The 24,026-nt window shown below is 44.6% G+C and overlaps 2 protein-coding genes across 6 annotated transcripts in view; one reads left to right on the top strand and one right to left on the bottom strand.

Moving 5' to 3' along the window:
* The first annotated feature begins 276 nt into the window (after positions 1 to 276).
* On the top strand, positions 277 to 2,562 carry LOC136678497 (putative coiled-coil domain-containing protein 195). The gene is made up of 4 exons (XM_066656546.1): positions 277 to 529; positions 1,218 to 1,398; positions 2,309 to 2,434; positions 2,553 to 2,562. Exons 1-4 carry the CDS (start codon positions 277 to 279, stop codon positions 2,560 to 2,562), a joined length of 570 nt encoding a protein of 189 aa, XP_066512643.1.
* A 1,879-nt stretch (positions 2,563 to 4,441) lies between these two features.
* LOC136678942 (guanylate cyclase soluble subunit beta-2-like) overlaps positions 4,442 to 24,026 on the bottom strand; it is a 41,844-nt gene continuing 22,259 nt past the window's right edge. The window contains exons 1-16 of one of the 5 annotated variants that reach the window (XM_066657143.1): positions 21,697 to 21,783; positions 20,640 to 20,713; positions 17,469 to 17,563; positions 15,696 to 15,856; positions 14,958 to 15,057; positions 13,120 to 13,352; positions 12,873 to 12,966; positions 12,595 to 12,698; positions 10,347 to 10,563; positions 9,900 to 10,220; positions 8,052 to 8,200; positions 7,406 to 7,552; positions 7,007 to 7,161; positions 5,369 to 5,583; positions 5,061 to 5,177; positions 4,442 to 4,739 (exon numbers count right to left, since the gene is read on the bottom strand). In XM_066657143.1, coding sequence (XP_066513240.1) covers positions 4,567 to 4,739; positions 5,061 to 5,177; positions 5,369 to 5,583; positions 7,007 to 7,161; positions 7,406 to 7,552; positions 8,052 to 8,200; positions 9,900 to 10,220; positions 10,347 to 10,563; positions 12,595 to 12,698; positions 12,873 to 12,966; positions 13,120 to 13,352; positions 14,958 to 15,057; positions 15,696 to 15,856; positions 17,469 to 17,563; positions 20,640 to 20,677 — 2,319 coding nt within the window. In that variant the 5' untranslated portion in view covers positions 20,678 to 20,713; positions 21,697 to 21,783 and the 3' untranslated portion in view covers positions 4,442 to 4,566. Of the gene's footprint in view, positions 4,740 to 5,060; positions 5,178 to 5,368; positions 5,584 to 7,006; positions 7,162 to 7,405; positions 7,553 to 8,051; positions 8,201 to 9,899; positions 10,221 to 10,346; positions 10,564 to 12,594; positions 12,699 to 12,872; positions 12,967 to 13,119; positions 13,353 to 14,957; positions 15,058 to 15,695; positions 15,857 to 17,468; positions 17,564 to 20,141; positions 20,212 to 20,639; positions 20,714 to 21,189; positions 21,498 to 21,696; positions 21,784 to 24,026 lie in introns of those variants that run through there. The other 4 variants (XM_066657141.1, XM_066657142.1, XM_066657145.1 and 1 more) reach the window with 4 other exon arrangements.

The raw sequence follows: 24,026 nt of genomic DNA, 5'->3' as shown, positions 1-24,026 counted from the left end.
AGAGCCCCAACAAAAGCCTGAAGGGTTATTTGCTCTTGAGCTGCTTTGAGACGGAGATTTTTTCAGATCCCCACGAAGCTCCGGCCTGGACAAAACGAGGGGGCCGAAACTCAATAGCGACGAGAGATGAATAAAACATGGAGCCGCGTCCCCGAAGGCCGATCACCCGAAGCTCCGCGGCTCTATAACTGCTGAAAGGCGACATAATCTCCCTGGGACAAGATCGCCGCCGAGATTGGGACGTCTCTACAAAAATGAGAGCGTCCCTCTAGATGAATGGACGCTCTGTTGAAGGCCCAAGGCCGGACACTCTTCGGCAGAATGGACGGCGGTAGTGGCCGAGGCCTCGCGAGTCTAATCCGGGAGCTGCAGGGTGAGATTAAGAAGCTGGAGAGCGAGAACAGGGCTTTGAGGGGGCAGCTGAGCTGGCCAATCTCAGGGTCGGATCCACAGCTCGGAGAGGACAATTCTAGTAGTGCACACTTAAGGAGGAATGTCTCCGCACCAGCGCTGGAAGGGCAATATAAAGGTAAGGCAACAGGCTAGAGCTAGTGGGCTATAAACATGTGCCTAGTTTGATATTGCAGCATGTTTTTGGCCCAGAAGGTAAGTTTAAAAGGCTACACCATGCCTTTATAGGAGTCTTTCATTTGATAAACGGGTTCTTCTTTCTTGTCTGTTTCCTTTTCTCACACAATACCTAATGACACTTTACAGTCGGTTAAAATTGTTACTTCTTTTTTGTCTGTTTCCTTTTCTCTGTAATAATTTCTGGATTTGCTTCTTGGGTGCTTTATGGTTGTTTCAATATTTGTCTTAAGTTAGAAATAGAATAACAAGAGGTGGTCTCTGACAAATGCATGTGGTGTGAGTGTGAGTGAATGAGTGAGTGTGTAGTTTGTCCAATGATTCAGGGTAGGTTCCAGATTTCTCAGAAATCTAAAGTACTTAAGATGTTTGTCCCCTCATCCCCCTTGTAATACATTGCAATGAGGATCTAATTGCATTGAGCCACAGGAACATAAATGAGTTTAGTGATGTTCGATGAATAGTTGTGATTCAAAAGATTCACTCCTAGTCGTCCTAAAGGAATTAGATGCCACTCCAGGGGATGATTCCAATTCAGGGGTGATTTATAACCCTGTCACCAACAACTGGTATCATGCACCACAAGCATCAGGTGCAGCTGCTTAAACTTGGTGTCTCTCCTCCACCAGAAAACATCATAATGACTGTGCGGCGGTACTCCGTCTCTTCCAACACCCTCACCATTCCACAGAAGAAAGACACAGCAAAGAGCAGCAGCACAACTGACAACACGAACCGAGCCGACAACGGCAGCTTCAAGGAAATGCTACAGAGCAAACGCTCCCTTCAGCAATGCGTCAATCAAACCAGGTGAGCCTGCAGTGCCCTCACACAACTTCTGAAATTACAAATATTTGCAGCTCAGAGTCACATTGTCCTTTTTAAGAGCCTCAAGTGTTCTAGTTACGACTGATTTACATCTGGATTACAACTCGATTGAATGCTCCATCACTCCAGAGATTCCAGTCCCACTTTCACACAACATAGTACTGAAGGAGTTTACACCACACTGGCCCATGCTCTACAATGCTCATGTGCCGCTGCTTCAGAGAGTTCACTCTGGCAGTCAGAGGGGCAGGAAGGTGAGAAGAAATCCATTCCAATTGGGGGGCATGTGTTCAGAGTTTAGATCTGAATCTGTTTCAATTACAAAGGAGGTTCATGCACAACTGGAAAAGGTCAGAGTCCAGGAAATCTCTCCTGATCCAATCAGTTATAAATTAAACTCAGATTTGAGCCATCATTCTGGATTTGAGCTTAGTGGATGTTGTGCATCATCGTTGTCCAAAGAAAAACGTACATCTCTGAAATAATAATTTCACAGGAGACTTTCAATGGAAATCAATGTAAAAAGTATTAATTCTAAGCAATTCTGGAGCATATCTATTGGTCCATTCATCATTTTCAGTGTCACGTGAAGTACAGCTGTGTTCAAATCCACAAAAATGGAGATACATATTTGTCTTTGGATTGTGAACACATATGACCCTGTATTTGTTTATGGAATATCTCTAAGATGGAGTTACGTAAGTCTTTAATAACATCTCATAAGCCATAAATGTTTATGACTAAAGTAGCCTCTGTTATGACTGACGATGACTGGAATAAGCTGTTATAGATGTTTAAGAAGGTTTAAGACTCTTGTAATTAAATGGTGTCATGTAGCCTTGTGACCTAAAGTGTTACCCATATTTCTAACATGAGAACCTTTCCATTTCAGAGCCAAAGTGAAAACGGTCACTTTCCTACTGCCCGTGGAAGACATTTACACCAACAGGCCAGTGTTACCCAACCGCATGGTGGACAAGAGCTCGTCAGACCTTAACGCAATCGTGGAAACGGACTCGTGAGGAGAGAAACGGACATTAACGGTGGGAAAGGCCGGAAAAGGACACAGCAGTGTGGACGTGGACATCGAGGAGGTTTATCGCCCATGTTAACCGATTGCTGGCTCTTGTTTTCAGGTCAGCCTGACGTTTGATTTGTAACACCTGACCTCCAGTCCATGACTCCAATTACAGATTTGGTTTCCCCCAAAATTCATCTGAGCACACCGACCTAGTTCTGCCCACAGTCTCCTTCCAGTTCTCTCACAGTTATTTATCTTCCAGCCATGATCCCGCCTCCTCACACAGGACTGGTTCTCGTTTCTTCAAAATCAAGTTACTGTGAGTGGATGGACTACAACAGAGTATGAACTATCCAATCCTAGCACAGAAGACAGGGTTTCTCATGTTGTTAAAAAAAAAAAAAAAAACGCCCATCTCCGGCCTTTGTGGAGATCAGGTGTCCACAAGTTCGATGCAGGTCAGATTCCCGCTAAGCCACGAGGCCCCTGCACGAGACGCCAGCTTGGTGTCAGTATCTCGTAATGTGACATCACAACACAATATTTATGCAGCTTTAAACAATGAACTTCTCGACCTTTCTGCACAATTATGACATTTAGTTGAGATGCTACAAAGACTGAGATGTGTTTCAGACTCAGACTCACTGGACCGCACAATGGCATTGGTGCAATGACCTTATTTTTTTCTAGAATGGTATTTTCATACGGAAATATATTCTTATATGAAGAGCCCAACCCTCACCAAAGATGTTGGTGAACACGGTTGATGTTTCCTTTTTGGATATTTTTTATCTTACCCTACCTTTCATATGCCACTCCACAAAATAACAGCACCTTATTTCTGCATATTTAAATAATAACAACAACATATTTCATTAGGGGGAGGGCACAGTGGCACAATATGCAGTGTCCCTGTCACACAGCTTGAGGGTCCTAGGGTTTGGGGGTTCGAGCCCCTCTCCGGGTCTGTTCAGAATTTGGTGTGTTCTCCCCGTGTCCGTGTGGGTTTCCTCCCACAGTCCAAAAACACACGTCGGTAGGTGGATTTGGCTACTCAAAAGTGTCCATAGGTGTGAGTGAATGCGAGTGTTTGTCACCCTGAGAAGGACTGGCGCCCCCTCCAGGGCGTGACTCCGGACCCACCGTGAATGGATAAGCGGTTTCAGACATTGAATGAATGAATTAATAAATGATTAGATTCAAATCTCTCTCTATTTAACACCATAAAACAGGTACCAAGTAGGGTTTAACCATTTCGTGTAATCTATTTTGTCTGTGAAATTTTAGGCACATAAAATCTTACAAATATCTGGTTAATAGCAATATCACTGTAAACAACTCTTTTATGCATTTTTCCAGAGTAGAGTATTTTATATCAACATGCTCTAAAGATGGAACGGCCCCAAAACTGAGGGACTATTATGCGTCTTGAGTTTGCCTCCAGTTCAAAATGTTATCACGTGATGTGACACCGTTTGAGGAGCCGTGATAAAACAGTTTTTTTTTGTAAAATCCTCAAAGCCTAAGGCAGTAAGGGCAACTTAACCTGCTTTGTGAATTTGGCAGTGATCATGTTTATATTGTGATGTTCTGGGAATCATAAGCCTGCACTACTCCAGCGCTGATCTAAGTATTAGGTGAAATTTGACACGTTTTAGGTTCAATATTATTCTTGGTCAAAAGCTACTTACTGTTACTACAATTCCTGTTATGTTTACAAACCTGAACAATGTCCTGTAGTCACCTAAAAACCTGTAAATCTCTTATGTGTAAATCTCCTGTAAATACTAAATACACAGAGGCTATATTTGAGATGTTTAAGAGTCTGTTCCTTATGTTTTATGTATATTCATATGAACTGAATCCAATGCAGAAAAACATATAAAAATGTGTAACATATTGAAATATATCTCATGTTGTTTCTAATAGAAAGAAAATGCTTGTTTGTGTTAATCCTATTTATTAAATCTTTACATATTTGTTATATTTTATGTAAATGCCAAAAACACTAAATCCCATAGGTGTATTGCTGTAACAGCTAAAATAGCCACCATTTTATAAACATTAATAACGCAAAATTAATCTTTCAAATGGCAAAATCTTACTTGATGATCACATTCTCCAAGCTTTTAAACCAGAACACAGAACCTGCTACAGACGTGTCTTTTGTTGTGAGCAGCAGGTGGAGGTTCAGCTCCATCAGGACCACAGCGTACGGCGTCTTCTTTCACATCAAAGTCTTCATTTTCAGACCTGCACCCACTCTGCAGACTTTCAGATCTCTTCTGGTCCCACCGGCTACCTGTTTATACACCACTGCTGTCAGAACTAAGCCTTGCTTTTCTTTTTCTTAAAAGATTTCTCTCAAAGGTTTTGTCCCTTTATTCAAATTATGCAAAATTACCAGATTCAAAAGAAGTGCTTTCCCAAAAGTGCCTGGAGTAATCCACCTTGTTTCACAAACATGAATCTGCATGTGTAAAAGATGTACCCAACTTAAAAGCTGCTTAGTTTTACAGCACACACACAGAAAAACCTGGATACTGTATGTGTTCATTGGCCTTATATTCAAAGCAAGTTTTGCAGGTGTCTGTAAATAAAGGAAAGTACATTAGAAATATACCTGTCAGGCATTTAGCACTGGTCAGGGCTTCAGTTAAAGGAGCTGATGGCTTGTCTTCTGTCAGATTGTCGCCGTAGCACATGGCCACTGTCAGCCGTCTGTCATCGCTCTGAACCGCTGAGGGTAGAGGACACAGAGAGAGAGTAGAAACAGTTCAGGACGAATGGAAACAAAATATGGATTGTGCTACATTCGAACTAGTATTTGCTGAGTACTGAACTGTCATCACAAAACTGGGACCCTCACTAAAAACAAAAAACAGCCTTTTTTTGCACTGTGTTTAATATTACTAAGTATTTTTGATGTACCTTGTACAGAACTTCTAAAGGAAGGAAGTTCATCACTGCAGTCACTGGAACAGACTGACTCCTGACCAGAGCCAGCCTCCCTCACCAAGTGTCCCAAAATCTCAGCATTCAAAGCTCTCAGGTTCTTCAAGAGGAAGTAGGTCCGCATCCGGCCTTTACCCTTCACCTCTATCTCCCCTCTTTCCTCCATCTGAAAACCCTTCTCCTGCAAAGCGCTGGACACAGGGCATGGACAAAACTCATGGGATTTTAGTCATAATATTCGCATACAGGGTTAATAATACAAATAAAACAAATTAAGGCAATTAATGCACCCACATTTCCACACTAAATGACCAGTGGCATATTTATGAGAGTAAGTAAGGTAGGGAAGGGAATGAAAAATTGGCATTGAGAAGCTATCATTGTTTTGATACTGCAGCAGATTTACACATATTTAAAGGCTAAGCAGCAGCTCAATGAAAGTGTCAAACAAATAAACACAGTGGAGTTTGAGTTCCTAACTTGTGTTTATTGAGAGTCAGAAAACATGTTATTTCTTACTAATTGAAGGAATAAGGTTTAAAAGACCGTTGGCCCCCGCCCCCCCCAGCGGTGTTGGGAAACTCTAATAGGCGTCTTGCCTGTGACGTAGATGGTGGACAACAACTCTAGAAGCTGCACTTAATTTAATGCAGAATGAGGAAAAGGTGTGTTGTTTTTGGCTGCAATCATTCAATGTACAGTGGGACATCTGTGAACAAATGGCCCAAAGATCCCAAAATATCCAGAAAATGGACTAAATTTGTCCACTTTAAACGGGCACTTTGGAAAGGACCCTCCGCTCACTCCGTTATCTGTAGCTCATTTCACTGGCGCTTTTCCAACAATATGGGCATGTAAGGACACCAACGAAAGGTGTTCAAGAGCCTCTGTAACATGGAGGTAAACAGGGTAAGGACACTCACTTCGCCTGTTTTAGTTGGTGTTAGTTAACGTTAGCTTGACTCGCTAAACTCGGTGTCTCAGATTATACTCGGCTACGTAGCTGCATTACGGAGGTTTATAGTGTCGGATGAATTCGAGTTCGACTTCGATCACATTTACAAGAATAACGGTACCTCTACATTTGAGTTTAGCTTATTGCTAGGCTATTGTCATGAATAGTGTTGGTTATTTAGCTAGATACTGTCATAACAGTCAGTCATAACGGTGTTTTACCGCGGCGTCGTTCGGCTGTTGTCCACCAGTGACGTCACGGTCGCGTTCGAGAATTTCCGTAGAGAGCTCGGGTTTTTCCGTCAGTTTAATAAAATTTTCAGTTTTAAAGCAAATTAAGCTGCTATTTTCATTTTAATTCATACTTATATCTGTCAGTAACTACAATAATGTGGAATATTCATGGAGGTCCATTAAGTGGTGCTTAACCTTTAAAAATAATGTACTGTGCCTTTGTTTTTGGTTTTATCACACTTTATGTGCACATGTTTGATGTAAAGAAATTAAATAAACATTAATTAAAAGCAATATTTATGAAACATCCCTGTAAAGGATGTGAAATTATTTTCGCTTTTTTATCTTTTACATGTTGGATGTGTGAGTTTAATTTCCCTGAGAATAAGCTAACCATGCTAACACCTGCTTTAGAGGGAGACTCACTGATACACAGTGGGGCTGAGGTGAATTTTGTCGGGCAGTCCATGGCTCTCCATGCGGGAAGCAGTGTTCACCGTGTCTCCAAACAAACAATAACGCGGCATTTTCTCTCCTACTACACCAGCAAGCACGGGACCACTGTGCAAGCCCACCCGGATCTACAAGCAGCAGTCAATCACAAATCACCAAAACTCATACATGTAAATCAACACTTACACTCAGCCATCATTCTAGAGGTCTGAAATATGGCTAAATAAAAATTTGTAAAGGTATTGTTGGTTTACATATTTCATACATCCGCTGAAAGCATTTGTAGATGTATTTAATTGGTTTTTTTTAATGTTGCCTTACAAACGTTTTAGTGGAGAGGAAACTCCAGCCTCATACTAAGATTCGACGGACCTGAATTGGGCCTCCTGTGACAGGGTTGGTGACCTCTTTTATGGCCATTATCATGCCAAGGGCAAAGTTTGCCACTCGCTGTGCGTGACTGGACACTGGGATAGGAACCCCACCCACCACCATGTAGGCATCACCTATTGTTTCAACCTGTAGAAACAAAAATGTCCATAAAACAAAATCAGGACTCAAAAAAGTCCCATGTGTTAATTATGGAAAACATACCACACCGTTTTCTACAGAGCCCTGCGGTTGACATTCCTTCACAATTATTTTAACTACTTAATAACTTGTATTAACAAGCTATTTAATGTTTGGGAAAAACTTAATAACATGTAGAAATGAGATATTTAAGTATCCCATTCCCAAGCATTAAATATCTCATTCTCATACCTTATTAATTAGTTCCCACATGTTAAATATCTCATTATCATGACTTATTAAGATTTCTGCATGCCTTGATTTTATTACAAAAGGATGCCACCAATAGTGCTCCATAATTTTCAGAATACATTATATAAATTATGATTTTCTATGCAATTGTGAAAATATTCAGAGATAAATTATTGTCGTCATAATGCTGCCACCTCTTTTTCTTACAAATGATTAAAGATTTATTCAGGACGCCTGCAGAGAGTAATGGGTTCACCTTGTAGACGTTGTGCACGGTGGTGAGGCGGTCGAATCTGAGGTACATGGAGTTGAGCATGTTGACGATCTGTATGGGTTCACACTGAGAGCAGATGGTGGTGAAGGTGACCACATCACTGAAAAGAATGGTGCACTCCTTAAACTCTCCTAGAGACACAATGAGGACTAGAAATTAAAGTTCAGTTTAAGTAAATAGTGACTAAATTATAGAATTAAGTCTGTTTATGTAAGCATTTTTAAGGTAATGATTGCACTTTTTCTGATACACCACAACACATTTGGAGGGTTCTTTTTGATATTAAATCCATCTTTCATTTTAGAAAAGTAAGGACAAGATCGTAAAAGCAAGCCCCTAGGTTGCCAGATATTAAACATATTATACACCCTGGGAATACACCCTGGAGAGGGCGCCAGTCCTTCACAGGGCAACACAGACACACACACACAAACACATTCACACCTACGGACACTTTTGAGTCGCCAATCCACCTACCAATGTGTGTTTTTGGACTGTGGGAGGAAACTGGAGCACCCGGAGGAAACCCACGCAGACACAGGGAGAACACACCACACTCCTCACAGACAGTCACCCGGAGGAAACCCACGCAGACACAGGGAGAACACACCACACTCCTCACAGACAGTCACCCGGAGGAAACCCGGGAGACACAGGGAGAACACACCACACTCCTCACAGACAGTCACCCGGATTAAACCCACGCAGACACAGGGAGAACACACCACACTCCTCACAGACAGTCACCCGGAGCGGGAATTGAACCAATAACCTCCAGGCCCCTGGAGCTGTGTGACTACTACCTGCTGCGCCACCGTGCTGCCCCTATGGCTAGATTAGTTTCATTTTATATTTTATAATTCCAACCCATTACTGAACTCTCAAACAGATCTAGTGACACTGAGAAAAGAACCTGCTTTGAGGCAGTTTCACTGTCTTTTCTTTAACTTGGAGCTAGGATAAGGGGGATTTTTTCCAATTTGGGGGACAACTGACTCACTGCCCCTCGTAGCGGGAATCTATGCGTGTGACTGTGTTCGTAATTCCTCTGTTAAGTCTCAGTTATTCACCTTCTTGTGAAAGTGTGTAGTTTGTGTGGGTTTAGGGAGTAAGTCAGAGTGACAGCGAGTTTTTCAGTTCAGTTCTTCAAAGTTACATCTGAGAGCCGTAGGGTTCCAGCAGCAACTTCGAGCTTCAGAGACAAGCCTTTATTAAAAATGAATGAGTCTATGGCAGAGTCTTAGAAACATCCAGCATCACCACATTTTCTCACTCCTTCCAGCTCTGGTTTAGATCTACAGAACACTCTCCAAGTGATGAGGTGAATATCTGTGCATTTGCATCCCATGAATGTCCCACTTGCAAAAACATAAAACAGTATGTGAAATGTAAATAAAAAGGCAGAAATATGTAAATGCATCTGGACTCTGATATGTTTTAAGATGTGAATCATTTAATAGAACTGGCTTTTAGCTCATTCACTCGCTCACTTACCGAATTATATTTTTCTAAATTCTCCACAGGGGGCACTATTCAGTGCGTCATATAAATAAAACCTTTGTTAAACAAATATACAAACCATGCAAAGGTTTAAGTTTATTTGTATGTGTTCATTCTAAAATTAATTCTTAAAATATGTTCCTGACCTTCAATCCCTCAGACAGCACTGCATTCAAAACAACTCATTTATTTTTACTTCCAATTATATTTAAGTGTAAGCTAGACATTTATTTAAATATGTTTTTTTACCATAAAACTGTCTAAGCAAATCATTAAATCTGTATAACATCCAACCCTTCAGCAGCGTTTTTCTCTCCTCATCTCACTCACCGGCATCCACTCTCTTGCCCTCTTTCAGCTGATTGGCCACATGTTTCGGAAGCATGGCGTACAGCAGGTTATCCGTCTTCTGCTTCTCCTGCTCCAAGTGCTGTGAAAGCTGCCGTAGCTGCTCTTTTTTGCGCTCCAGCTGGCTGGATAGCTCCATCTCGGCCAGCCGCTGCTGATTGAGGAGGATGAGGTGGCGTGTGGCATCATGAGGGGCAATGTCGGACAGGTACATCCTCCTCTCCTCCAGCTCCTGAAGACTGCGGAGCAGAGGGGACGCCTGATACAGCATACAGCCCATAGATGCCATCCACAACATCTGACCTAAGAATAGAGGAGAAGGGTAAAGTGAACTGGGTCTATTCTACGTTGTTCTTCTACAGTTTATACAGTTATATGAAATAGTTTGTGTGCAGGCTGCGTAATAATAACGTCAGTGAGTGTTGACACCTCTGAGCTGAAGCATGGGTGCGTCTCTCCAACTCTCAGGCATCATGTCTCTCAGAGTCTGAAGCACAAAATGGCTGTTGATGAATTTGCGGATGCTGGCGATGGTGAAGGTGACCTCAGGGTGGAGGATGGTGAAGTACTGATCCAGCTGGATCCCCATGGTCTGGAGTCCAGGAACTATCCTCTGAACCGTCACCCCAGCCTGCCTCACCCTCAGCTACATCGAGGTACGAGGTATGAATAAACAGAAGAAATGAACACTTGTAGAGTGCACTGTTCTGTAAATCAGCAGCCAAGATGGGCAGAGCGACTGAAACTAATACTCTAGTAAAAGAGTAGCTGAGCAGCTCAGAAAACTATGTAGATACTGTGTAAGATTAAGAGCTGCAGTGAAACTTCTTAGAACTTTCTGTCTCTAACAGCATTGATGATTGCACAGCGTTGTTATTCTGTTTTTGTATCATACCGGCCTGAAATACAATAATAAATGCCCAAATTAGATGTGTGGCCAATCACAAAGCACATTATAACAGTGTGGAACAAAAGCTAAACATTAAATCTACAATCATTTATTAGTATTTACAAATGTACTTGACTACAATTAAAAGTATTATTATTTTAAAAAAAATACACAAGAACGTACACGTCTGTTAATATATTATTTAAATAAGGTACTTGCATAAAAGTATTTACTCAATTAGATACTATCCATCTCTTTGCAGAAGTGTTGAGCTTTATTAAACAGATACAAGACAAAACCAACATTCAATTTCATCATATTGTTCATGCTGGAACACAACCTTGTATCTCCATTTGTAATATTCATTCATTCATTCATTATCTGTAACCTTTATCCAATTCAGGGTCGCGGTGGGTCCAGAGCCTACCTGGAATCATTGGGCTCAAGGCTGGAATACATCCTGGAGGGGGCGCCAGTCCTTCACAGGGCAACACACACACACACACACACATTCACGTACGGACACTTTTGAGTCACCAATCCACCTACCAACGTGTGTTTTTGGACTGTGGGAGGAAACCGGAGCACCCGGAGGAAACCCACGCAGACACAGGGAGAACACACCACACTCCTCACAGACAGTCACCCAGAGGAAACCCACACAGACACAGGGAGAACACACCACACTCCTCACAGACAGTCACCCGGAGGAAACCACAACAAATAACAACGACGGCTAATTACAGTTGTGAAAGCGGCTTGTATTTTAACTGTTAGTGAAACAGAGGAGGATCTGAGAGTTAGTGAATGTTAACACTAGCTGTGTTCAGGTCGTGAGAAAGCGCTCTAAACATGCAGCAAGTTAACGTTAGTCTCTGGCCGTGTCCCAAACCGCACACCGCTCTGAATAATATGAAAATACACATATCCCCCCCTCAGCAGTGCTCTCTGTAGTGGAGTGTGTACAGTTCCATAGAGTGTTGTTTGGGACACAGCGTCTCTAACGTTAATGTTAATGAAATGCTGTTCCACATCGTTATAAATGCAGTATTTTACGGCCTTGTCTACATAGGAATCTAAGCTAATACTTTGGGAATGGGGTGGGGCTTTGCCTCACAAATATGTCCCTCACCAAAATCAAACTCACCCCTGCGCCCTGCACCTGCCTTTGATCATTTTTGCACCGATTGAAAAGTGAGAAACTGAAGCACAGTTTAAATATTAGGCCAGTTTTCTGTATTTCTGAATGTTTGAACATCGATGTTAATGTTGTATCTGGTGTTAGAAAGTTAAGCTACTGATTTAGAGACAGAAGTTGGTGTTACCTGAATAAATTAGAGAATTGTAAACTTGCAGGTGTATTTTATTACCGTTTTCTGGGGGCGATATGGGACAGGTGGCGTGTGGAAATTCCCCTTCATGATAGAAAGAGTCTGACTGCCTTACACTGAAGCACTTTACTATACATTGCACTTTAATGTTGTGTTTGCACTTTAATGTGTGTGCACTGTTTTATGTTGCACTAGCTTTGCACTAGTTGCACTTTAATGTTGTGTATTGTCTTATGTAGCACCTTGGTCCTGGAGGAACGCTATTTCGTTTCACTGTGTGCTGTAAACACTGTATACTGCTGAAATGACAATAAACTTCTTGGTACTTGAACTTGAGCTACAAAAGGTTTGTTTCCTTCTTCAGTAACACTGCATTTATGGAGACACAAGGTTTGTCAGACAGCAGTGATATATATTTAAACCGGGGCACAACAATCATGTCTGATCTTATTCTTACTTCTTCATCAAACACGATGTGGAAAGGAAAGGCAGTGCAGAATGTCTTCAGGTCTACACACAGCTCTTCAGGGAACACAGGCTCAAATCCCCTCAGAAGTTTGCCTGAAAACATTTAGCATATGTTATAAACACCCCTTGTTTCTTGGTGCAGTGGCACATTGAGCAAATTTGCCAAAAATGACAAACAAACCCATGTCTAAGAATGCATCATGAAGGTGGTAGTTTTGAAAATGTACAACTTTCACATTAACAAGGCTCTGTGGCTTTTACCGGTACCTTTCCCCAGCTGCACCAAGCCCCTGACCGTCTCCCAGTGATTCCTTCGTGTCGCACACATGTGTTTCTTAGTCTGCCTTGGTTTCTCCATCTCCTGGAAAGATAATAGCGGTGTGTATTTGGTTAAACTCATTGTGCACGTTCTGTGTTTAATCTCCTTTGTAAATATCTCTGGTTCTTAAATTTAGATTGAAAACTTCAGTTGTGGACCAAGATTTAGCTCAATGGAACAAAATGCGCTGTTTACCTGTTTGTTGCTGTGCTCTGTGTGGTGTCTGCGCTCCGAGGCCTGAGTGAGTTTTGAGGCTGATGTTGTGTTGATGTTCCTGCTGTTTATTTTGTCTGAAATTGCTGTGTGATGAGTTATGAGGAAAACTACATGTTCCTTCTTCCCAGTTCTCTCCACCTCCTCCATCTGATTCACAATCTCCATCTCTATACGACTGCTGAAGAAGTCTTTCGCGACGGCTCCGATGATGCCTGATTATAATCAGAACAATTGAAAGTTTGAGATAAACTCTTACAAACACTGCACATCTGTACGAGCGAAACCTGCAACAATTCATTATTAAGAAATTGTTATCTGTAGAAAAGTATGTTGTTAAGTTTGTTATTATGAGGGGGTCTCTACTGGCAAGTTTGATCGCCTGTGATGATGCCTCGGCCATTCAAGACTGGGAGTCAAATATCTCAGGCTGATAGCTGGCGTGCGTGCCTGTCCGATGATGTGATAGATCTAGGCAGTGCACATTCTTTTTGGTTAATCCTCATTCATTCATTCATTAACTGTAACCCTTATCCAGTTCAGGGTCGCGGTGGGTCCAGAGTCTACCTGGAATCATTGGGCACAAGGCGGGAATACACCCTGGAGGGGGCGCCAGTCCTTCACAGGGCAACACAGACACACACACTCACACCTACGAACACTTTTGAGTCACCAATCCACTTACCAACGTGTGTTTTTGGACTGTGGGAGGAAGCCGGAGCACTCAGAGTAAACCTATGCAGACACAGGGAGAACACAATACACTCCTCACAGACAGTCACCCGGAGGAAACCCACACAGACACAGGGAGAACACAATACACTCCTCACAGACAGTCACCCGGAGGAAACCCACACAGACACAGGGAGAACACACTACACTACTCACAGACAGTCACCCGGAGCGGGAATCAAACCCACAACCTCCAGGTCCCTGGAGCTGTGTGATTGCGACACCTACCTGCTGCACCACCGTGCTGTCCTTTATGGTTAATAATTTTTTTTATTTATTTATTTACTGGGCGGCACAGTGGCGCAGCAGGTAGTGTGGTGTGTTCTCCCTGTGTCTGCGTGGGTTTCCTCCGGGTGACTGTCTGTGAGGAGTGTGGTGTGTTCTCTCTGTGTCTGCGTGGGTTTCCTCCGGGTGACTGTCTGTGAGGAGTTGGTGTGTTCTCCCCGTGTCCGTGTGGGTTTCCTCCGGGTGACTGTCTGTGAGGAGTGTGGTGTGTTCTCCCTGTGTCTGCGTGGGTTTCCTCCGGGTGACTGTCTGTGAGGAGTGTGGTGTGTTCTCCCTGTGTCTGCGTGGGTTTCCTCCGGGTGACTGTCTGTGAGGAGTGTGGTGTGTTCTCCCTGTGTCTGCATGGGTTTCCTCCGGGTGACTGTCTGTGAGGAGTGTGGTGTGTTCTCCCTGTGTCTGTGTGGGTTTCCTCCAGGTGCTCTGGTTTCCTCCCACATTCCAAAAAAACACACATTGGTAGGTGGATTGGCGACTCAAAAGTGTCCGTAGGTGTGAGTGTGTGTGTGTGTTGCCCTGTGAAGGACTGGCGCCCTCTCCAGGGTATATTCCTGCCTTGTGCCCAATGACTCCAGGTAGGCTCTGGACCCACCGCGACTCTGAACTGGATAAGGGTTACAGATAATGAATGAATGAATGAATATTTATTTACTAATAGTCTTTGACTTATTCTCAAATCTTATGTAATATTTTCATGGCACAAATCAAACACAGGGATTTAATAATTGCGGTTTTCATAGCAGTCCCTAAAGAAGTTACACAGGAATTCATTTTACACCCCAAAAATTCAGAATGTCTTGCCTCACCAGGCACAATGTGGCAGAGCCCCCTGCGGTCTGAATAATAGTGTAAGAGCATGGAGCCGTCATGGTTCTTTTCCACACGAAATGAGGGAGCGTTCATCTCCTGCAAACACACCGGGAGACGGTCTGATTTGAAACTGATGCTTGCATTAAAATCAAATTTGAACAAACACTTTATTGATCCTAAAGAACATGATTCTCCAAAAACCTGTGACAGGGGAATTTCAGTCCACAAACTTTGTAAAATTCCCCCAAAAATATAAAAACAAATGAATAACTAACTATTTAAAAAGGGAAGATAGTGTGACACAGTGGTGATTAAGCTCTTTGCGAGTTATTTTACAAAAATAAAATGTAATCAAATGTAATTATCTTAATAATATATATATATTTATTGTCTACGTATCCTTCATTTGACCAGGTATCCATTTATATGCTGTGAAAAATTCACTTCTTATAACTGGACTGATGGAAACACTACAAAGTGCAACAAAATGTTTTACCCTGCATTAAATCTAAAATTTAAGGATGTGTATATTCTCTCCAGTAAAACGATAACTGCCATGTAAATAATACACTCTGTAGTTTCAGTTCCTTATAAAGAACTGCTGTCTGCATTTCTCTTCACAGAGCTACATTATTCATATTCCTTCTGAAAGCAATTGTAAACAAAGCCTTTCATTAAAATCCTCCTCCGGATGAACTGATGTTTCTGAAGCTGCACCTGTGGTCAGTGCTCACCTTGTACGAGAGCGAGAGGTAACCATGCAGAGCGTCCAGATTCTCCATGAACTCGAAGAGGTTGGCTCCCAGTGTGCGCAGCATGTGGGCATAGCCAGATCTCTTACAGAACTCGAAGAAGTATTCCCCAAACTGCCTCAGCACCACACTCGCCTCAACATCTTCACAGAGAGAACAAAGGAATGGGTTGAAATGGCTTGGTTTCAAACTTTTAGAAGTGTAAATATCCAATCAGAACAGAGGATTAGGCTAGGATGTGTTTTATAAAGCACAGCTCAGAGGATTACAGCCCAGTTGGAGCCCAATATGTTATAGATACTAATATATAGTACATTATGTTATGTAAGGCTATATATTCATTCATTCATTATCTGTAAGCGCTTATCCAGTTCAGGGTCGCGGTGGGTCCAGAGCCTACCTGGAATCATTGGGCGCAAGGTGGGAATACACCCTGGAGGGGGCGCCAGTCCTTCACAGGGCAACACACACACACACACACATTCACTCACACATTCACACCTACGGACACTTTTGAGTCGTCAATCCACCTACCAACGTGTGTTTTTGGACTGTGGGAGGAAACCGGAGCACCCGGAGGAAACCCATGCAGACACAGGGAGAACACACCACACTCCTCACAGACAGTCACCCGGAGGAAACCCACGCAGACACAGGGAGAACACACAACACTCCTCACAGACAGTCACCCGGAGGAAACCCACGCAGACACAGGGAGAACACACCACACTCCTCAAAGACAGTCACCCGGAGGAAACCCATGCAGACACAGGGAGAACACACCACACTCCTCACAGACAGTCACCCGGAGGAAACCCACGCAGACACAGGGAGAACACACCGCACTCCTCACAGACAGTCACCCGGAGGAAACCCACACAGACACAGAGAGAACACACCACACTCCTCACAGACAGTCACCCGGAGAAAACCCACGCAGACACAGGGAGAAAACACCACACTCCTCACAGACAGTCACCCGGCGGAAACCCACGCAGACACAGAGAGAACACACCACACTCCTCACAGACAGTGACCCGGAGAAAACCCACGCAGACACAGGGAGAACACACCACACTCCTCACAGACAGTCACCCGGAGGAAACCCACGCAGACACAGGGAGAAAACACCACACTCCTCACAGACAGTCACCCGGCGGAAACCCACGCAGACACAGGGAGAACACACCACACTCCTCACAGACAGTGACCCGGAGAAAACCCACGCAGACAAAGGGAGAACACACATATAAAAGAAGTCAAATATAAGTAATATAAAACAAATGCATACAGCATTAATATATAAGTGAGAAAATACACTATTTATCCAAGCATTTCTAGATTCCCCTATCAATTCATTTACTTTCAACAGCATCCAATACAGACACAGATTTTCAAGAGTATTGTTTGTTTCATCTTTACAGAAAAGCACAAAACAAAATGAGATGCTCTAGAGCTGCGGAACAAGAGCCTGGGGCCACCATGCTCTAATGAACCTGCCGGCTACGTGACAGAGACACTACCTGTTGTGCCACAGTGTTGTCATATGTGCAATTACATGAATAAAATATACTGCTGCAACTCTCAAGGTTCACTTGTGTAGTCATGAATACATCAGTAGTAGTTACACTGTTGTTGTATCTATTATTAATGTGTAACTACAAGTTGGTTTTTATCTTATTTCAAAGGACGATTCACATTTCCCATTTCTACACTTTAACATGACCTGATTCTACATTAAATAATGTGCTGTACCGAGCAGTCTGCAGGCCTCTGCTACCAGTCGCAGGGTAATCTCATCCTGGTAGACTTCATATGTCATGAAGGTGTCCTGGACCCCAGCTTGTTCCCTGAAAAACAGCTTTCCTTTAAACCACCCAACATTTATTACAAGCAGTTAAGCAAGAATTTATACCATTATTCGTGCCAATTACAAACTAATTCACATCTAACAATACCCTTTAATTCTCTGCAAATGTATATTTCATTGTTCCACAAATGTGTGTATATATATATATATATATATTTTTTTTTTTAATAAGTTTTTTGTTCAGTTTTATTTTCATGGTTCACTTAGAAAACAGAAGGTAATTGTGCATTAACAGGTGTCCACAACAGTAGGACTGTCCTCCAATGGCTCCCTGCTCCCTACACAGAGCACTTCACTTCATTGTCTGAAGCTATATTTGACTTATCCGCAGCAGGTAGGTGTTGCAGTCACACAGCTCCATGGACCTGGAGTTTGTGGGTTCGATTCCCGCTCTGGGTGACTGTATGTGAGGAGTGTGGTGTGTTCTCTCTGTGTCTGCGTGGGTTTCCTCCGGGTGACTGTCTGTGAGGAGTGTGGTGTGTTCTCTCTGTGTCTGCGTGGGTTTCCTCCGGGTGACTGTCTGTGAGGAGTGTGGTGTGTTCTCCCTGTGTCTGCGTGGGTTTCCTCCTTGTGACTGTCTGTGAGGAGTGTGGTGTGATCTCCCTGTGTCTGCATGGGTTTCCACCTTGTGACTGTCTGTGAGGAGTGTGGTGTGTTCTCTCTGTGTCTGCGTGGGTTTCCTCCGAGTGACTGTCTGTGAGGAGTGTGGTGTGTTCTCCCTGTGTCTGCGTGGGTTTCCTCCGGGTGACTTTCTGTGAGGAGTGTGGTGATCTCTCTGTGTCTGCGTGGGTTTCCACCTTGTGACTGTCTGTGAGGAGTGTGGTGTGTTCTCTCTGTGTCTGCGTGGGTTTCCTCCGGGTGACTGTCTGTGAGGAGTGTGGTGTGTTCTCCATGTGTCTGCGTGGGTTTCCTCCGGGTGACTGTCTGTGAGGAGTGTGGTGTGTTCTCCCTGTGTCTGCGTGGGTTTCCTCCAGGTGACTGTCTGTGAGGAGTGTGGTGTGTTCTCTCTGTGTCTGTGTGGGTTTCCTCCGGGTGACTGTCTGTGAGGAGTGTGGTGTGTTCTCTCTGTGCCTGCGTGGGTTTCCTCCGGGTGACTGTCTGTGAGGAGTGTGGTGATCTCTCTGTGTCTGCGTGGGTTTTCTCCGGGTGACTGTCTGTGAAGAGTGTGGTGTGTTCTCTCTGTGTCTGTATGGGTTTCCTCCTTGTGACTGTCTGTGAGGAGTGTGGTGTGTTCTCTCTGTGTCTGCGTGGGTTTTCTCTGGGTGACTGTCTGTGAAGAGTGTGGTGTGTTCTCTCTGTGTCTATGTGGGTTTCCTCCGGGTGACTGTCTGTGAGGAGTGTGGTGTGTTCTCTGTGTGTCTGCGTGGGTTTCCTCCGGGTGACTGTCTGTGAGGAGTGTGGTGTGTTCTCCCTGTGTCTGCGTAGGTTTCCTCCGGGTGACTGTCTGTGAGGAGTGTGGTGTGTTCTCCCTGTGTCTGCGTAGGTTTCCTCCGGGTGACTGTCTGTGAGGAGTGTGGTGTGTTCTCCCTGTGTCTGTGTAGGTTTCCTCCGGGTGACTGTCTGTGAGGAGTGTGGTGTGTTCTCCCTGTGTCTGCGTAGGTTTCCTCCGGGTGACTGTCTGTGAGGAGTGTGGTGTGTTCTCTTTGTGTCTGTGTGGGTTTCCTCCGGGTGACTGTCTGTGAGGAGTGTGGTGTGTTCTCCCTGTGTCTGCGTGGGTTTCCTCCGGGTGACTGTCTGTGAGGAGTGTGGTGTGTTCTCCCTGTGTCTGTGTAGGTTTCCTCCGGGTGACTGTCTGTGAGGAGTGTGGTGTGTTCTCCCTGTGTCTGCGTAGGTTTCCTCCGGGTGACTGTCTGTGAGGAGTGTGGTGTGTTCTCTCTGTGTCTGTGTGGGTTTCCTCCGGGTGACTGTCTGGGTTAGCCCTAACCCAGTCCTTTGCAGAATGACACACACTCACACCTATGGATACTTTTGAGTAGTCAGTCCACCTACCAACATGTGTTTTTGGACCGTGGGAGGAAACGGGAGGAAACCCACGGAGACGCGGGGAGAGCACACCAATCTCCTCACAGCCCTCCAGAGTGGGACTTGAACCCACAACCTCCAAGCCCTTGGAGTTTTGTGCCTGCGCCACCGTGTCACCTCGAATGGTGCAGCCTTTGGTTGAGTTTAAATGGCGTTTGCTGTTCGAGTGCAGAAGCTGTATTTTAGTCTACATAGTGCAGGGGTCTGCAACCTTTACCACTCAAAGAGCCGTTTGGACCCGTTTCACACAGTGAAGAAAACACTGGGAGCCACAAAACCCTTTTGAAATTCTAAATGAAATAACACTGAAATAACAGGGTTTTTTTTGCCTTTGTGCTCTGTATAAACAAACTACACTGTGTTACATTTATGAAATCAACGAACGACTGCAGAGAAAATGAAATAACATTTCTGCATTCAACAAAACATTTTTAACTCCGAAAAAAAGACGTTGTGTTGACGGTTAAGTAAAATACTCAATGTCTGTTTGAGTCCTTGTAGTAATGGGGAAAAAACGCCGAACTTAAATTATCCACCGGCAGCAAACAACAACGCTGTCCTCTCTCTGTGTGCCGTCATTATTTCACTGGCGCCGTGCAGTCAGCGGTCAGAAAGTTCAAGGAACCGCACACTGACGGGTGTCGCACATTGGAAGTTGTGACGTGTATAAAGAGCGACAAAAATATTTTAAATATTAAATATTAAAATATTTTAGCTGTTACAAGATCGCCATAATCTTCATAGAATTACATTTTGAAAATGAACGAACCAAAATAAAATACATTTTAATTAAATACTCATTAATCATTTTCAAAAGCTGAGCCGCATCAGAGAGATCAAAGAGCCGCGGGATACCGACCCCTGACATACTGTGATACAGAGGGAGCACGAAGCCAATTGAGATACAACCCGTGTTTGTGCTTTCCTTTCCTCATTTTACTCCGCGTGAGTTTGCGATGTTGAAGCCACTGGTGCCACCTGGTGGACAATAATAATCATCTTAAGATTCAATCATAATTATTGAATATATTTACCTGAGTTTTGTCCATGTTTCTTCTCCAAACTTGTCCATCACCAGCGATTTCAAACATGTGTTGATAAAACCGTACTGTAAATAAAATAAGGGTTAAGATTAAGAAGGGTAAGGACCAGAAATAATTTCCCTAAATAATTAGAAATCAAATCAACAAAATTCAGTTAAACGAAGCAAAATGCAAAAGTTTGGGTAAAGATAAAAATAAACATTTAAAAAATATATTTAATAATCGGTAATATTGATGTGTGTATATTTAACACATATATAGAATAATTGGGTTACTTTATTAAATACCTATTAATCATATAACCACCTCAAAACAGTCAAAATTGATCAGCAGTGCCCAAACATCTGCGCATGACTTTTATATTAATTATTGCTATTATTTTATATTAAATAATTTAATATGGACATTTCAAAACTAGAATCTAGACACAAGAATCAAGACATTTATTCAGCTATTAAACCACATTTAGTTATTAAAACGACAAAATATTTGCTATATTGATATTGAGTCAGCATATGGAAGTTAAAACATAAAAAATTACCATTTCTGTGCTTCAGGTTTTGGTATATTCTCTTACGAAAAATATATTCATGTTTTGTTCTAGGCGAGTAGCGGCCCCCAAATAAATCCTCAGAGAAAATGCAGGTCGCTTCTTCTGTAGAGTCCTGCAAATCCTTTCAGTCGTGTTAAGTAGAAAAATGTGTCTGGAAACATATATAAATAATTCCCTTCCGATGTTTCTCCTGAATCTTTGAGGTCTTTATCTGAAGCAGAGCGGTGTGAAAAGCCCTGGGTCCCGAAAACGAGGCTTAACTTGGCTCCCCATTCGCCGCCTAAAACGAATTCTCCATTCCACCTTAAATAGTGCAGTAATTATATGTAACGACACTTACAGCGACATTTAAGGTGGAGCTTACCCCCAATAATTCTCCTTCAGTCAAAGGAAGGACTCTTCTGTTTTACATTCCTTAGAAAACTTTATGTTATGAAGCAAGATTATAAGTAGATTATAAATTAAACCTATCATAAATATATAAAAATAAATTACATTTTAGGGCGGCTTGGTGGCCCAGCAGGTAGTGTCGCAGTCACACAGCTCCAGGGACCAGGGATTCCCGCTCCGGGTGACTGTCTGTGAGGAGTGTGGTGTGTTCTCCCTGTGTCTGCGTGGGTTTCCTCCGGGTGACTGTCTGTGAGGAGTGTGGTGTGTTCTCCCCGTGTCCGTGTGGGTTTCCTCCGGGTGACTGTCTGTGAGGAGTGTGGTGTGTTCTCCCTGTGTCTGCGTGGGTTTCCTCCGGGTGACTGTCTGTGAGGAGTGTGGTGTGTTCTCCCTGTGTCTGCGTGGGTTTCCTCCGGGTGACTGTCTGTGAGGAGTGTGGTGTGTTCTCCCCGTGTCCGTGTGGGTTTCCTCCGGGTGACTGTCTGTGAGGAGTGTGGTGTGTTCTCCCTGTGTCTGCGTGGGTTTCCTCCGGGTGACTGTCTGTGAGGAGTGTGGTGTGTTCTCCCTGTGTCTGCGTGGGTTTCCTCCGGGTGACTGTCTGTGAGGAGTGTGGTGTGTTCTCCCCGTGTCCGTGTGGGTTTCCTCCGGGTGACTGTCTGTGAGGAGTGTGGCATGTTCTCCCTGTGTCTGCGTGGGTTTCCTCCGGGTGACTGTCTGTGAGGAGTGTGGCGTGTTCTCCCTGTGTCTGCGTGGGTTTCCTCCGGGTGACTGTCTGTGAGGAGTGTGGTGTGTTCTCCCTGTGTCTGCGTGGGTTTCCTCCGGGTGACTGTCTGTGAGGAGTGTGGTGTGTTCTCCCTGTGTCTGCGTGGGTTTCCTCCGGGTGACTGTCTGTGAGGAGTGTGGTGTGTTCTCCCCGTGTCCTTGTGGGTTTCCTCCGGGTGACTGTCTGTGAGGAGTGTGGTGTGTTCTCCCTGTGTCTGCGTGGGTTTCCTCCGGGTGACTGTCTGTGAGGAGTGTGGTGTGTTCTCCCCGTGTCCGTGTGGGTTTCCTCCGGGTGACTGTCTGTGAGGAGTGTGGTGTGTTCTCCCTGTGTCTGCGTGGGTTTCCTCCGGGTGACTGTCTGTGAGGAGTGTGGTGTGTTCTCCCCGTGTCCGTGTGGGTTTCCTCCGGGTGACTGTCTGTGAGGAGTGTGGTGTGTTCTCCCTGTGTCTGCGTGGGTTTCCTCCGGGTGACTGTCTGTGAGGAGTGTGGTGTGTTCTCCCTGTGTCTGCGTGGGTTTCCTCCGGGTGACTGTCTGTGAGGAGTGTGGTGTGTTCTCCCCGTGTCCGTGTGGGTTTCCTCCGGGTGACTGTCTGTGAGGAGTGTGGTGTGTTCTCCCTGTGTCTGCGTGGGTTTCCTCCGGGTGACTGTCTGTGAGGAGTGTGGCGTGTTCTCCCTGTGTCTGCGTGGGTTTCCTCCGGGTGACTGTCTGTGAGGAGTGTGGTGTGTTCTCCCTGTGTCTGCGTGGGTTTCCTCCGGGTGACTGTCTGTGAGGAGTGTGGTGTGTTCTCCCTGTGTCTGCGTGGGTTTCCTCCGGGTGACTGTCTGTGAGGAGTGTGGTGTGTTCTCTCTGTGTCCGTGTGGGTTTCCTCCGGGTGACTGTCTGTGAGGAGTTGGTGTGTTCTCCCTGTGTCTGCGTGGGTTTCCTCCGGGTGACTGTCTGTGAGGAGTGTGGTGTGTTCTCCCCGTGTCCGTGTGGGTTTCCTCCGGGTGACTGTCTGTGAGGAGTGTGGTGTGTTCTCCCTGTGTCTGCGTGGGTTTCCTCCGGGTGACTGTCTGTGAGGAGTGTGGTGTGTTCTCCCTGTGTCTGCGTGGGTTTCCTCCGGGTGACTGTCTGTGAGGAGTGTGGTGTGTTCTCTCTGTGTCTGCGTGGGTTTCCTCCGGGTGACTGTCTGTGAGGAGTTGGTGTGTTCTCCCCGTGTCCGTGTGGGTTTCCTCCGGGTGACTGTCTGTGAGGAGTGTGGCATGTTCTCCCTGTGTCTGCGTGGGTTTCCTCCGGGTGACTGTCTGTGAGGAGTGTGGCGTGTTCTCCCTGTGTCTGCGTGGGTTTCCTCCGGGTGACTGTCTGTGAGGAGTGTGGTGTGTTCTCCCTGTGTCTGCGTGGGTTTCCTCCGGGTGACTGTCTGTGAGGAGTGTGGTGTGTTCTCCCTGTGTCTGCGTGGGTTTCCTCCGGGTGACTGTCTGTGAGGAGTGTGGTGTGTTCTCCCCGTGTCCTTGTGGGTTTCCTCCGGGTGACTGTCTGTGAGGAGTGTGGTGTGTTCTCCCTGTGTCTGCGTGGGTTTCCTCCGGGTGACTGTCTGTGAGGAGTGTGGTGTGTTCTCCCCGTGTCCGTGTGGGTTTCCTCCGGGTGACTGTCTGTGAGGAGTGTGGTGTGTTCTCCCTGTGTCTGCGTGGGTTTC

Source organism: Hoplias malabaricus, chromosome Y (assembly GCF_029633855.1).
Source record: "Hoplias malabaricus isolate fHopMal1 chromosome Y, fHopMal1.hap1, whole genome shotgun sequence".
In the NCBI taxonomy this organism is placed as follows: Eukaryota; Metazoa; Chordata; class Actinopteri; order Characiformes; family Erythrinidae; genus Hoplias; species Hoplias malabaricus.
This window is presented reverse-complemented; position numbering and strand designations above follow the sequence as displayed.

Coding starts and splice junctions, on each gene's coding strand:
- LOC136678497 (XM_066656546.1), top strand. CDS start 277: ATGGACGCTCTGTTGAAGGCCCAAGGCCGGACACTCTTCGGCAGAATG. Junction 530..1,217: donor GCTGGAAGGGCAATATAAAG/GTAAGGCAACAG, acceptor CTCCTCCACCAG/AAAACATCATAATGACTGTG. Junction 1,399..2,308: donor CAATGCGTCAATCAAACCAG/GTGAGCCTGCAG, acceptor TTTCCATTTCAG/AGCCAAAGTGAAAACGGTCA.